The sequence below is a fragment of the Rhinatrema bivittatum genome, chromosome 9 (genome assembly GCF_901001135.1).
Source record: "Rhinatrema bivittatum chromosome 9, aRhiBiv1.1, whole genome shotgun sequence".
NCBI lineage: Eukaryota > Metazoa > Chordata > Amphibia > Gymnophiona > Rhinatrematidae > Rhinatrema > Rhinatrema bivittatum.
Genome location: NC_042623.1, coordinates 120,173,520 through 120,186,596, shown reverse-complemented (window position 1 = coordinate 120,186,596; position 13,077 = coordinate 120,173,520). Strand labels below are relative to the sequence as shown.

The window sequence follows — 13,077 nt, the reverse complement described above, 5'->3', positions numbered from 1 at the left end:
GATGGTGCAAGGCCGCTACGGGAGCCCATCCCCGTAGCGGTGACGAGAAAACCCGACCCCGACGGTGCAAGGCCGCTACGGGAGCCCATCCCCGTAGCGGTGAAGAGAAAACCCGACCCCGACGGTGCAAGGCCGCTACGGGAGCCCATCCCCATAGCGGTGAAGAGGAAAACCCGACCCCGACGGTGCAAGGCCGCTACGGGAAAGGAGTAGGAGAGTTGCTGGAGAGGGTAAGTAAAGGTGGCTTTTTAAATTTATTTTTCTTGATTGACTGCCATTTTAATTATTGGGTATTATGCGATGTCTGCTGTTTTGAAATATTTTATTGATATTTGGACATGTTTTAATAATTTTTATGAGTATTTAATTGAATATTATTCTGTTCAGCAGCTGTTTGTAACATTTTTGGTATAACTTTACAATGATTTCTGTGTGGGGCTCTGTAGTAGCTTGGCTTATTCTGTTTTCCCAATAGGAAATGTTTTAGTGTTTAGGGCCTGGTTTAATAGTTGTATTTCTTAGATAGGGTTGTTACTGTTTGTGTGTGTTCCGTAATACAGGTGTAACTTTGTGCAGGTTAGTTTGTGTGCATTATTGCAAATCCTGAGCCTGTTAGGTGATATATTTCTCTTTCCATTTCTCCAGGTTCGCACTGTATGCAGAGTGGCTTTTTTGGTTTTCCGTTCCAGTTTCTGTCTCCATATTTATAATTTCTGTTTTTTCTGTACTTGGTGAAGGTCAGTTCTGGGTGTGTGACCAAAGTGAGGTATTTTACTAGCATGTAGGCATTTGTATCAATCTTATTTGATGTGTTTTCGCAATAGGATATGCATTAGTGGTAAATTACTGTCTTTTCATAAGGAAGGCTATTTTGCCTGGTAGTAAAGGGAGTTTGTTTTGCTTTTACTGGGATGTCATCAGAACCAGAATATCTTTTTTTTGTATGGTGAGTTGTACGGGTTATGCCCTAGATCTGCTCTGCACTCATTGCTGAGGGTTGAGGGGATTCCTGTGGATGCAGAGTGCATGTTTACATTTAGCCCCGTGATGGTCACATGTTCAGTGTGTCACGCATGTGAGAACCATTTGTCAGGTGTGTCCCGGCCAAAAAAAGGTTGAGAACCACTGAGTTAGAGGATCAGAGGCGTCAGGGGGAGGAAAGTTGCTATGAGTATGCTTGCCTGAAAAGGCATGTTTTCAGATTCTGCTTGAATTTTTTGGGGCAAGAACAGTAGATAGGCTTCACATTTTGTGAGTGGTACCAATAAAAGATGAGACAAGGGATCAATACAACAACAAACATTTTAATCCATATTCATCAAAATCGGAATAGAACTGTCAACTTTACATTACAGGAAATATCAATTCCATATCAGGACATCACTAAATGAAAAAAATGTGTTTTTCACTCTAAAGCTTGTTTGACATATCACGCTTTTGAACATTTGTCTTCATTAATAGAATTGCTTTTTCTTTTGTCTGTCATTTCCATTCTGTCATTTACTGAAGTCTTGTCATCATCATGTCTTGGTTGCCTTTTTAAGATGATAATAATAAATGCACACGGAATGTAGGACACTGCACGCAATGCCGCTATCACACCAAGGTAGATAGATCTGTAAAATGTAAGAAAAAGATTTGTTACAGACTCTCTTACAGAAGGCCATAGAAAACTATTAAATTGTCAGACAGTATCATGAGAAATTAGACAAAGCCTGGAAAAAGACTCAGAGTGATATGTGTAATGTTATAGGCACAGGAAGTAAAACAAGCTGCTAGCTAGCTCAGGTCTGTTAATAGAAGCTACCAGTTCCTGTCACTAGAATATCTCACTTTCCTAAGACAAATCAATTTGGAGGAGTGACATCTTCAGCAAAATATTGATCAGGGACATGACAGTTTTATCAGAGAGATTATAGCTGAAGTAGAATCTCAAAAGGAATGTTCAAAAGAAACCACTTCTCAGATGTAAGGGACATACTCATCCCTTATTAATACATTTTCCCTTTTTGACCAATACTAGGCACTTATCAAGGTCCATATTCAGCTGCTGTGCTATTTAGCTGGTTATACATAACCGGCTATCTAGAAGGGTAAATTCAGCAGCACAATTGTGCCTCCTAATATATCCAACTATAACTGGGTAACTTTAGGACAGCCTTACAAGCCTGACAGCCTGACAAGAGTTAGCCAAAGAAGGTAACTGGCTAACTTGGAATATCAGAGTTAGCCAGTTAACTTATGCAGCTAACTCCACTCTTCCCCAGAACACCTCCTGCTTGCCCCCATCTTATCCGGCTACCACACTATAATTTAGCCGGATAAGGGCTGAATATAGCCGGGTAAGCCATTTAGATGGATAACTGTTATGTTATTACTATCCTTAGAAGCCCCAAAGCTGAAATTGGTCAGTTTGGCCCTATATATTAGGGCTGAGCATGTGCAGAAAGCAGAGGGTTTGGAGCTGGATTGGAGTTGGTGCTGTGAGGAGAGGTTTTTTTGTGGAGGTCACCCTGGCCTGGAGAAGAAAAGGGAAACAAATTCTGTAGAAGAGATGGACTTTTTTCAGAAGAGAAGTTTCTTGACTGGATCCCAGTTTCAGGAGGGAAAACCTGAGGGAAAGAGAGTCTGGGTGCATTGCTTGCCCTATGCCCAGCTAAAGTGGAGTGGCTTCTGCATCTGCCCAGAGAAGAGAAGTTTTTTTTTGTGAAAAGCAATTTGATTACCATTACAGAGACTAAGACTTGGTCTTTTAGCAAGGAGCCCACTTTCAGTCACCCAGGAGTATGGGCCTTTCAAAAGTCCCTACTTCCTTGGGATTACTGGCTCAGAAAACAACGAAGTGAGAAAAGGTACTGTCAACGTTTGAGTTTTTGTGACAATTCCTGAACTTCATTTTTTGAATGGATTTTGCAGTTATTTTTTATTACAGTAAATTTTATTTGAACACCACCTCCAGTGTCCTGCCTGTTTTTACCCTGAAGAAAGTTACCATCCCTGTGGGTCAACAGACTAAATACTAACTGTGAGAGAGTGTACAGCCCCTCACATCTAATCTGAAGAAATTCTGGCATCATGCTGCATCCAAAGAACATGGCTGAACTTCCTGTAACTCTGGATTCCTTTTAGAGGTCCTCCAGCCAGGACTTCCTATGGTGCTGGCTGATGACATCATATCCTGCACGAGTATATAAGGAAGTCCTTTGCAACTTGCTAGTGCCTCAGCACTGGCTCTTACTCTGCAGTGTGTGTTGCTACGCCATTGTTCCTGATCCTGTATGTGCCTCCTGCTCCTGACCTTGCCTTGCTCTCACCTGCCTCTTCTCCTTGCCTTGACCCTTGCCTCCTCTCTGCTTGACCTTGGCCTGTTATGTGACTCTACCTCAACCTTTGCCTGGTATTGAACTCAGCCCACACACCGCTTGCCCTGACTTCGGCCTTGTATCTGATTTTTCCTGACCATTGGCTTGTTCCCTACTTTCTTCGCTCATTGGGACCTTGCCTAAATTCTGCTGGCCCCCGAACCCAAGGATTCAATCTGTGGGGAATGGAGGTTGGTAATGTTGAAACCCAGACCCAGTCCCCGAGTGTGTCCACCTATTGACGGCGTGGGCCTAGTGGGTTTACCTGCTAGGCTGTGTCAATCATGCTTCAATCCCAAGGGCTTCACCAACCGTGACAGAGAGTGAAGAGACTGAAAATGGGTAACCCATTCCCCTGCACACCTTGGACCCAGAAGGTTAAGCCTCCCCCCAAATGGAGAGAATCCATCTCAGGATTGAAAGGGCTTTGCCTGAGAACTGGGACTTAGCCCTGGGATAGATTGTGTTCTCTGCACTAATTCAGCCCTAACACTGAAGTAGGGGGCTGTATAGACACATTACAAAATCCTCAAAATCAGTACACTCAAAACTATCTTCAACAAATGCAGCCACTGCTAGAGAATGTGCCAAAGTGGAAGCTGCACAGAGGAAGATGCATCTTAAAGCAGGAAAAAGGCAGCCTTAAAACTAGAACAAGGAGCAGGAGCAGATTGCTTCTACCACTGCTGCACATTAAAAAGCTCAGTTAGAAGCTAACCTAGAAGTATTTCAGCAAGACAAGGAAGCAGCTGCAGCTAAGGCTCAGGCTAAGGTCCTGGACAAGATGGCAGGAAAAATTGAATTAGTCAAATTGCCTCAGAGGATCCAGCCCAGCATACTAGAGAGTATGTACTAAGCCATTCAGCCAAGTATTTCAACTTGCCCTCCTATAGAATAAGGAGGGTTAGATGTAATGGCAATACAATCTTCTCATGACGCAAATGTTGCTCCTGACAGACACCAGCTTCATGCATGTTCTATCCTGGATGCACTACCACTGGCAGCAGATCCAAGTACATCTGCTCAGATATATACACTACTTTCTGGCCATACTCAACTATCTCACATGAAATGAGGTCAGGCTGCAACCTTGCCTCCACTAAGGATACCTGAAACACACCCTTCACATGGTTAAAGTGCACCTGAACAACTTTGCCCTGCCTCAGTATACAAAACTGATATACCAGGTGATGAACAAACACATATAGCTTCCAAAACTATCCCACACAGAATGAAACCAGGATCATGTCAGATCTTGCTAAATACATGATTCATCATGAGCTTGTCAATACAAGGCTCCCCACCTGGAGAGCTATATAGCTTGGAAATCTTTATTCAAAGGCGTCATCTCAGAAGTGAACATTACCCCAAGCGAGGAGATTAACCTATTGATGAAATAGTTGGGAAACAAATCTTCAGAACGCATAAAGAAGCTAAGTTCAATGTATATATATAATCCCTTGGTGGGCCTGACTGTAATGTGGCAAAGACTCGAAAAAAGCTATGGTAGCCCAGAAGCAATTGAGTGCTCTGTTCAAGAAGACTGAGAACGTTCCAAAAATCTCAAACAAAGATAATCACAAGCTGCAACTCAAGGCTGCTAAAGCTGATCCAGGCCTCAGCTATCTAGTAACTGCCTTTGAAGTAAAGCCAATCTTGAAGAAACTTCCATATAGTCTACAAGAAAAATAGGTTTCCTAAGGTTCTTAGGTTGAGGTGGGATTGGTGCAACCTGCAGGGAGGAGCCCTGTAGGTTACCACAATCAGCAGGTGGACCCAGATGAAGCAGAGACCCAGCTGGAGCTTTGCCTTTACCAGTTCTTGTACCCCTCGGGTTGAGCCTTTGGTTGCCGGGGCTGGCAGGTCTTAGCTGGGGTCTCTGCTGTTAATTGGATAATACATTGAAATTGTTGGCTCAGTGTGCTGTGGTGATCAAAAAAGCAAACTGAATGTTAGGAATTATTAAGAAGGGAATGGCAAATAAAATGATGGATGTCATAATGCCTCTGTATCCAGCGGTGTATTCCCAATGAAGACTGGCCTGAGGATTCGCCGCCCAGGCCAGTCCAGGAGATACCACGTGGTCTGCCAAGCGCGGCTCTGTCACGGCTGCGCTTGGCAGACCATGTGACTAGCGCGACTGGCCCAGCGGGGGATGCCCGATCCCCTGATAGGCCAATCCGCCCCTGTCTGTGTCGCTCCATGGTGAGACCGCATCTTGAATACAGTGTGTAATTCTGGTCGCCGCATCTCAAAAAAGATATAGTTGTACTAAAGATAGTGCAGAGAAAGGTAACCAAAATGATAAGTGGCATGGAATTGCCCTATGAGGTAAGGCAAAGAAAGTTAGGGCTGTTCAATTTGGAGAAGAGACAACTGGGGGGGGGGGGGGGGGGGGTATGATAGAGGTCTATAAAATCATGAAAGGACTTGATCAAGTTAATGTAAATCGGTTATTTACTCTTTCAGATAATAGAAGTCTAGGGCGCATGCCATGAAGTTAGCAAGTAGTTCATTTAAAACAAACTGAAGAAAATTCTTTTTCACTCAGTGCATAGTTAAGCTCTGGAATTCATTGCCAGAGGATGTGGTTACAGCAGTTAGTATAGCTGGGTTTAAAAAAGGTTTGGATAAGTTCCTAGAGAAAAAAATCCATAAACTGCTATTAATTATTAATCAATAGTAGCTTGAGATTTATTTAATGTTTGGGTACTTGCCAGGTACTTGTGACCTGGATTAACCACTGTTGGAAATAGGATAGTGGGCTTGATGGATTCTTTGTCTGACCTAGTATGGCAATTCTTATGTTCTTAAGGAAAGCTCAGACATTCATTAATAACATCAGGATGAAATCGGGGTGAGTAGCTCATGACCTTAAAGAGATAAATGATATCTTTAAAACATATTGTGAAGAACTGGACAGGAGGGCAGTTCGCATAGGGACCTGTAACACATATGCAGAAAGTGGTGTTGTCTAGGGTGATGGAGAGGAAAGTGGCCAAGTTGGTGGTGCCAATAACAGTGCAGGAGATCTACACAGCGATAGCAGATCTCCCAAATGGAAAAAGCCCAGGACCGGATGGCTATCGTATTGACTTTTATAAGTGATTCTCCCAAGAACTAATGCCAATATTGAGGATAGCATTTGAGCACATTAGGAAGCAATTATAATGCTATTACATAAGCTGGATCAGGATGGTTTAGGACCAAGCTCTTATGGTCTTAAATGCAGATATAAACATTTTGGCTAAAATATTACAACTGCAGCCAGAGACAGACTTTCCTGATCTCATAGGGGTGGATCAAACTAGGTTTTTAAGGGTAGACTATCCACAGTAAACACAAGGAGGTTGATGAACTTCTTGACTTTAGCCAGGGAGGAAAAGAGGAAGGGTCTGGTAGTAGCACTAGACACTGAAAAGGTCTTCGACAGGCTTAGTTGGCCCTTCCTATTTCGAGTGCTCAAGAAGGTGGGGCTTCTTGAAGAGTTCCAATAATGGGTGGGGCACTTTACTTAATGAAAGGGTGTTTGGATCCCTCCTCAGTCTTATGGGGCACTAGACGAAGTTGCCCTCTCCCCATTATTGCTCAATTTGGCAACTGAAGTATTGGCAGAGAGGGTACGTGCTTGTTGGACCATTATTGGATTTCAGGCAAGGGATATGAAGCATACTATTTCTTTGTATGTGGATCATGTCTTATTATTTTTGACAAACCCAAGAAGAATGGGCCTTAAGCTATTGGCTACTTTATCTGCCTACAGTAAGGTTTGCAGCTACAAGATAAAATACACTAAATCTGAAGTATTTCCAATTGGAACTATGCATGCAGGAAAAATACCCCTATTCTTCTCTAGCTTTGAAATTGAAGAGGAGGTAATTAAATCCCTGGGAATATGGGTGAGCAAGAAGCCCGCTTTCCTATATAAGCAAAATTATGCCACAGTGGTAGACAAAATACGGAAAGATCCAGTGGCTTAGGATGACCAAATTCTTTCATGGGCTGGGAGAATTAATGTCCTGAAGATGAATATTCTTTCTAGGTTAATGTATCATTTTCAGAATGTTCCTTGTTACTTGCCTGGGGGTTTCTTCTCTTTCCTACAGGGGATAAAGGTTAAATTCATATGGAATAAGAAGGTCCATATTAAACTATGGACATTGTGGAGGCTAAAGGAGATGGAGGGAATGGTGCTCCCTTATCTGTAAGGTTATTATTGTGTGTTGTGACTAATGGGTACAATGGTCTGGTTTCATAGAGATCAGGCGACACCATGGTATTTACTGGAAACATATCCGATTGGGGAAATGGATTTACCTATGCTATTGTTGCAGTCTGAGATGCTTTCTGGGCTCTATAAGGCTAGCATTGTGCGTCCACACATATTGCACACCATAAAGTGTGGAAGATGGTGTGCAAGAACCTAGATTTCCCCATGGAATTGTTGTCAGGCATTATGGCTGTATGATGTAATCTGCAATTACTATGTACCACTTTACATAAAGAGGCAGCTGATTGGTAGAAACTAGGACTGAAATTTCTGCGACAATTATGGGACTTCAGGGAAGAGTATGAAGTGCCAAGACAATCAGAGTCCTTCTATCATAGGATAATGGAGGAGTTGGAGGGATATAAGAGGAAGGGGTGGGAACAAAGGGCCTTCAACTCAGTTGAGAAAGTTATTGCAAAGGAGGATATGCAAAGACAAGTAATATCCAGGTTCTGCAGGGCAGTACTGGAAAGTTGGATGAAACAGGATCCCCCCTTATGTCTTGTGGACAATTGGAACAGTTATTTGCAACTAGACCTAAGAGATGAGCAGTAGAAAACTATTTGGAAAGTGGCACATAAGGACTCGCTATGTAGTAAACGGGTGGAATTGATGGTTAAGCTTTTTCATAGAGTATATAAGGCTCCCAGTAGAGTATACAAAATTCTCGGTGGGAGCATCAAACCTATGCTGGAGGGGTTGTACACAGATAGGTACATATCTACATGAGTGGTGGGACTGTTCCATTGTAATGGCATTTTGGAAACAGATAGAACAAGAGCTACACTACATCTTAGGAGTGGACCTTCATTTGGAGCCCTTGCTGTTTCTCTTGGGGCAATGGGGTAATCATACTCTAAGCATATCAAGGCGCCAGCTGGTAAATCACATATATGCAGGTAGGTTGACAATACTTATGCTGTGGAAATCGGCTCCCAAATTGAAACACAGAAACATAGAAATGACGGCAGAAGAAGACCAAATGGCCCATCTAGTCTGCCCAGCAAGCTTTCACACTTATTTTTCTCATACTTATCTGTTACTGACTGCTGAGGTCAGGGCCCTTATTGGTAACATTTTGATTCGAATTTCCTTCCACCCCCACCATTAATGTAGAGAGCAGTGCTGGAGCTGCATCAAAATGAAGTATCAAGCCTAATTGGTTAGGGGTAGTAACCGCCGCAATAAGCAAGCTACTCCCATGCTTATTTGTTTACCCAGCCTGTGCAATTTAGTCCTTGTTTGTTGTTGTCTGAATATAAATCTTCTTTTCTTCATTCCCCCTGCCGTTGAAGCAGTGAGCTGGCATGAACAAATCTACGCCTGATTTTATAACATGCACGCGCATCCACGCACATGTTATAAAATCCAGGGTCGGCGCGTGCATTGAAGTGGCCTCGGAGGGAACTTTCCTTCTGCCCCCCCCTCCCGCACCTTCCCTTCCCCTACCTAACCCACCCCCCAGCCCTACCTAGAACCCCCACTTACCTTTGTTGAAGAAGTTACGCCTGCCTCCTGGCAGGCATAACCTATGCATGCTGGCCAACGGCTGGACTGCGATCCCGGGCACAGCGGCAAATGGCTGCTGTGCCTGGAGGCTCAGACCCTGCCCAGCCCCCCAAACCGCCCTGGACTGCCCATGCCCCGCCCCTTTTTGCAAGCCCCGGGACATACGTGCGTCCCGGGGCTTGCACACGCCGCCGAGCCTATGCATGATAGGCTCGGCGCATACAGGAGCAGGCAGGGACAGCTTTTCGGGGGTTACGTGCGTAACCCTTTGAAAATCTGCCCCATATGTATTCAAAGTGAAGTATCAGGCTTAATTGATTCGGGGTAGTAACCGCCGCAACAAGCAAGCTTATTTATTTACCCAGACTATGCAATTCAGTCCTTATTAGTAGTTAATGTAAATCCTCTTTTCTCCATTCCCCCTGCCATTGAAGCAGAGAGATATGCTGGATATACATTGAAAGTGAAATATCAGGCTTATTAGATTTGGGGTAGTAACCGCTGCAACAAGCAAGCTACTCCCATGCTTATTTGTGAATGCAAATCCTTTTTTACACATTTCCTCTTGCCGTTGAAGCATAGAGCAATGTTGGAGTCACATTAACCGTGTGTATGTTTATTGAATAAGGGTATTAATCACCAGGTATTAGCCGTCATTCCTGCAAGCCACCCCCATGCCTCTTCTCTTCATTCACATCCTCAAGACTTTATGGATCCACAGTGAATCCACAGTGTTTATCCCACAGTGTTTATTTGGCGACAACAGGTGCATGAAATTGCTCTGGTGGAAAAACTTACATCCATGCGTCGTAGGCAAACATCCATATATGACAAAATTTGTGCACCTTTTTAGTCTTAGTTGGGGGACCAGAGTCTGTATCACATTGGATTGCATTGGTGTGGCATTCGGGGTAGGCCTGAGGTTGACAATAGGAGGAGGTCAGTGGGTGTCTCTAATAGATAGGAGTACCTCTTTGATAACATTTAACTGAATATGGGAGATGTATAGGGAACATAAAAGTGTAATGTCATCTATGGGGTTACTTGTTTTGGATGTCTCCTACTATCTCATGTAACTAAGGTGGGCATTGGATGCAATGTGCTGTCTTGAACATAATTGCAATGTCAATTGTTTTGACTGCCAAAAAGGTAAAATAAAAACTTATAAAAAAAAAAATTATATGTACCACAATTTGTGAATCACATATCATCATTTTAGAATCTCAGGATGGAATCACCAAAGCCTACATTACATATGAATTACTAGTAGGAACATTATTGACCCATGATCCACAGGTCACACATTTTGGATTTGCCCATCTCTAAAATAACTCTGTAGTTAGAATAAGTATAAAGTACATTAGATTTTACCTGTAGGCATCTGAATCATACATTCTGCATGCTCCTGGTGCACCACAACTTGTAGTACCCCATTTTATGCATGTGGTGTCAATCATAGCTCCAAAATAAATGGGGGCTGGAATTCCAGCTACATATCAGAGACAGAGTAAAGAATGATAATAAAAAGCAGAAATATTGCATTTTTTATTATTTTCCATTTAATAGCATATAACAGTAAGCAAAAGCAATAACAGGGCATGTTCACTCATGCCCTGTTATTGCTTTAAAGCAGTCTTTCCAGTGACAGGACAATCCAGATGGAACCAGGAACAGAAAACTCTTCTGTCCCTAAAATAGAGATTTAGGCATCAGACATTTTTCAGTAACTTATCTAAAGGGCAAATTTCAAAGGTTTTCCTGCAGCTAAACCTGCTTACCCTCAGGAAAAGCCATGCTGAAAATTGCCCCACCCTGCATGGACACCTTTACCCACATCCAAGAAGAGACCAGGAAGGGGAAGGACCATGATAGGGGAAGTAAAATCAATGTGGAGCTTTCATTTTGAAAGCCCCATGCGGACCTCCTGTGAAAAAATTTGCACATGCTTCAAAGCAGGTGCAAACGTACGTGGGGAGAAGCAGCCCCGTTCCTGTGGCCGGCCCGATTTTCTAAGTGAAGCTTTGTATGGGATTTCCCTTTGAAAACGTGCTGCCAGGCCTTGTGGCCTGTATGAACACTGTCCTGCTTGTTTGCAGTTCCCAGATAATGGTCTGGATAGCTCCATACCATGTCTCTTTCAGCTCAGCAGCAGAATTATGCAAAGTAGCTCATTAGCTGGGTTTGCATAGCTAAAATTTCATATAATAAATTTTGCAAGATGGAATGTTTTGCAAAACTTGGCTGTATTTTGAGGTGTTGTGAAATTTTTGTGATAAAGTCCACAATTTTGTGTAAACTTTAACACAAAAAAATTCACCACAATTTTTTTTCCATGTTAACAGCCCATTCCTGCGAAGCCATAGGAGGCTTAGCATATCAGCCTCTAAATTTTACAGAACATATTTAAACCAAATAAGCTAAAATGCTCAAAAATAAGGTCAGACAAGGATATAAGGACTCTGTGAATGCTACTCATGAAAAGGTTTAAATGCTTAAATGAGATAAAAATATATATATAACAGTTCTTACCCAATGCTCTAAAACTCAGTAAATGGACACCTACTCCAAAAGATTTTTCTTCAGGTTTTAAGCTCCTAGGCAATAAATAATAAGAAAATTGTGAAATGGAATCAATATTGTTGGTAAAGAATTTAAGGAGCAGCAGAGCTTAATGGCTGTCAAATAGAGCTGGTGAAATAGGTTTGAATACTGCTTGCCTACCATTCTGACTCTGATGAAACCATTTAACCTCTCTCTGCTTTCCCTAATCTTTTTAGCACTTTTCAACTTCAGTGTAAAAAGTGCTTCTGAGCTGTTTAAATTTGTTCTTCTGGAGGCGCAATACTTCCCGTGCCTGTGGAACAAAAGTGATAAAGGTGAAGTCATTTTCAATAGGATGAAATTGAAAAATGCTGCAAACCCATGTATATGCATGGTTTGTCCTCACTTCCTTCCTTCAAATTTTTGTTCTATTTCAGGTCTTAGTGTATTTTCGCCTACAACTTTTACATTTCCACCCAGGTAGAGAGTCCATCAAACTAGGTTGAGAGAACATTGCACAAATCTCTTCTTTGAGTGAGTTTCCTCACTCCGAAGATCATCAAATCTTCACAAGAGAGCACTGTTCTGTTCGTATGTCTCACTTTGAATGTCAAAGTGGCCCCTAACCCCCTACACTAATACCTAAACCTCTCCTCGAGTTACTAGGTGGGCCTCCCATAGAGATATAAATACCTATCTAGTGTTAGGGCATTATGGCTAGTCTCTCTCCCTCTCTCACTCTCAGCTGGTGCTCCAGGCGCTTCAAAAGTACTAAAACCAGCATTTGAGAACACATTGCAAAATGCAATTAAGCCTTAACAAAACAGTGTAGCCTGCCCCTAACTCCTCCTCTTTTTCGGATTTGCATCACACCATATGTTATGGTGCTATCGCATGCGAAAACGCCATAATGCTATTTGATAAATCACCCTGTAAGTTTGTACTGAGGCATTGGAGGGTAAAGTGACTTGCCCAAGGTCACAAGGAGCAACAGCAGGACTCGAACCCTGGTCTCCTAGCCCACTGCTCTAACCACTAGGCTACTCCTCCACGCTAAATAAATAGAACTATAATAAATAACATAAAACAAGAATATTATGCAAAAAAATCCATGATTTGAAATTTAATCCCAAAATCCTTTTCTCGATGGTACAAAATTTGACAAAATCTAATTCAGTTGACCTATTGATAGATTCTGAAATGTCAGAAAGTAAATGCAATGAGTTTGCAATCTTTTTTAAGGAAAAAATCTGAAAATTGACAAATAGTTTTACTACATCTTCATATCAGAATATAACATTACAGCCTCATGATACCACCCCTTGCACACTATTTGAGATTACATCTTCTCTAGAAATTGAATTAATTTAAAAAAATAGGAATCCAGCAAACCAT

At 42.3% G+C, this 13,077-nt stretch overlaps 1 protein-coding gene across 3 annotated transcripts in view; it reads right to left on the bottom strand.

The window, feature by feature from the left end:
* Positions 1 to 1,283: 1,283 nt before the first annotated feature.
* SLCO1A2 (solute carrier organic anion transporter family member 1A2) overlaps positions 1,284 to 13,077 on the bottom strand; it is a 147,125-nt gene continuing 135,331 nt past the window's right edge. For all 3 annotated transcript variants that reach the window (XM_029616551.1, XM_029616550.1, XM_029616549.1), the window contains exons 13-15: positions 11,671 to 11,735; positions 10,513 to 10,630; positions 1,284 to 1,616 (exon numbers count right to left, since the gene is read on the bottom strand). In XM_029616551.1, coding sequence (XP_029472411.1) covers positions 1,430 to 1,616; positions 10,513 to 10,630; positions 11,671 to 11,735 — 370 coding nt within the window. In that variant the 3' untranslated portion in view covers positions 1,284 to 1,429. The remainder of the gene's footprint in view (positions 1,617 to 10,512; positions 10,631 to 11,670; positions 11,736 to 13,077) is intronic.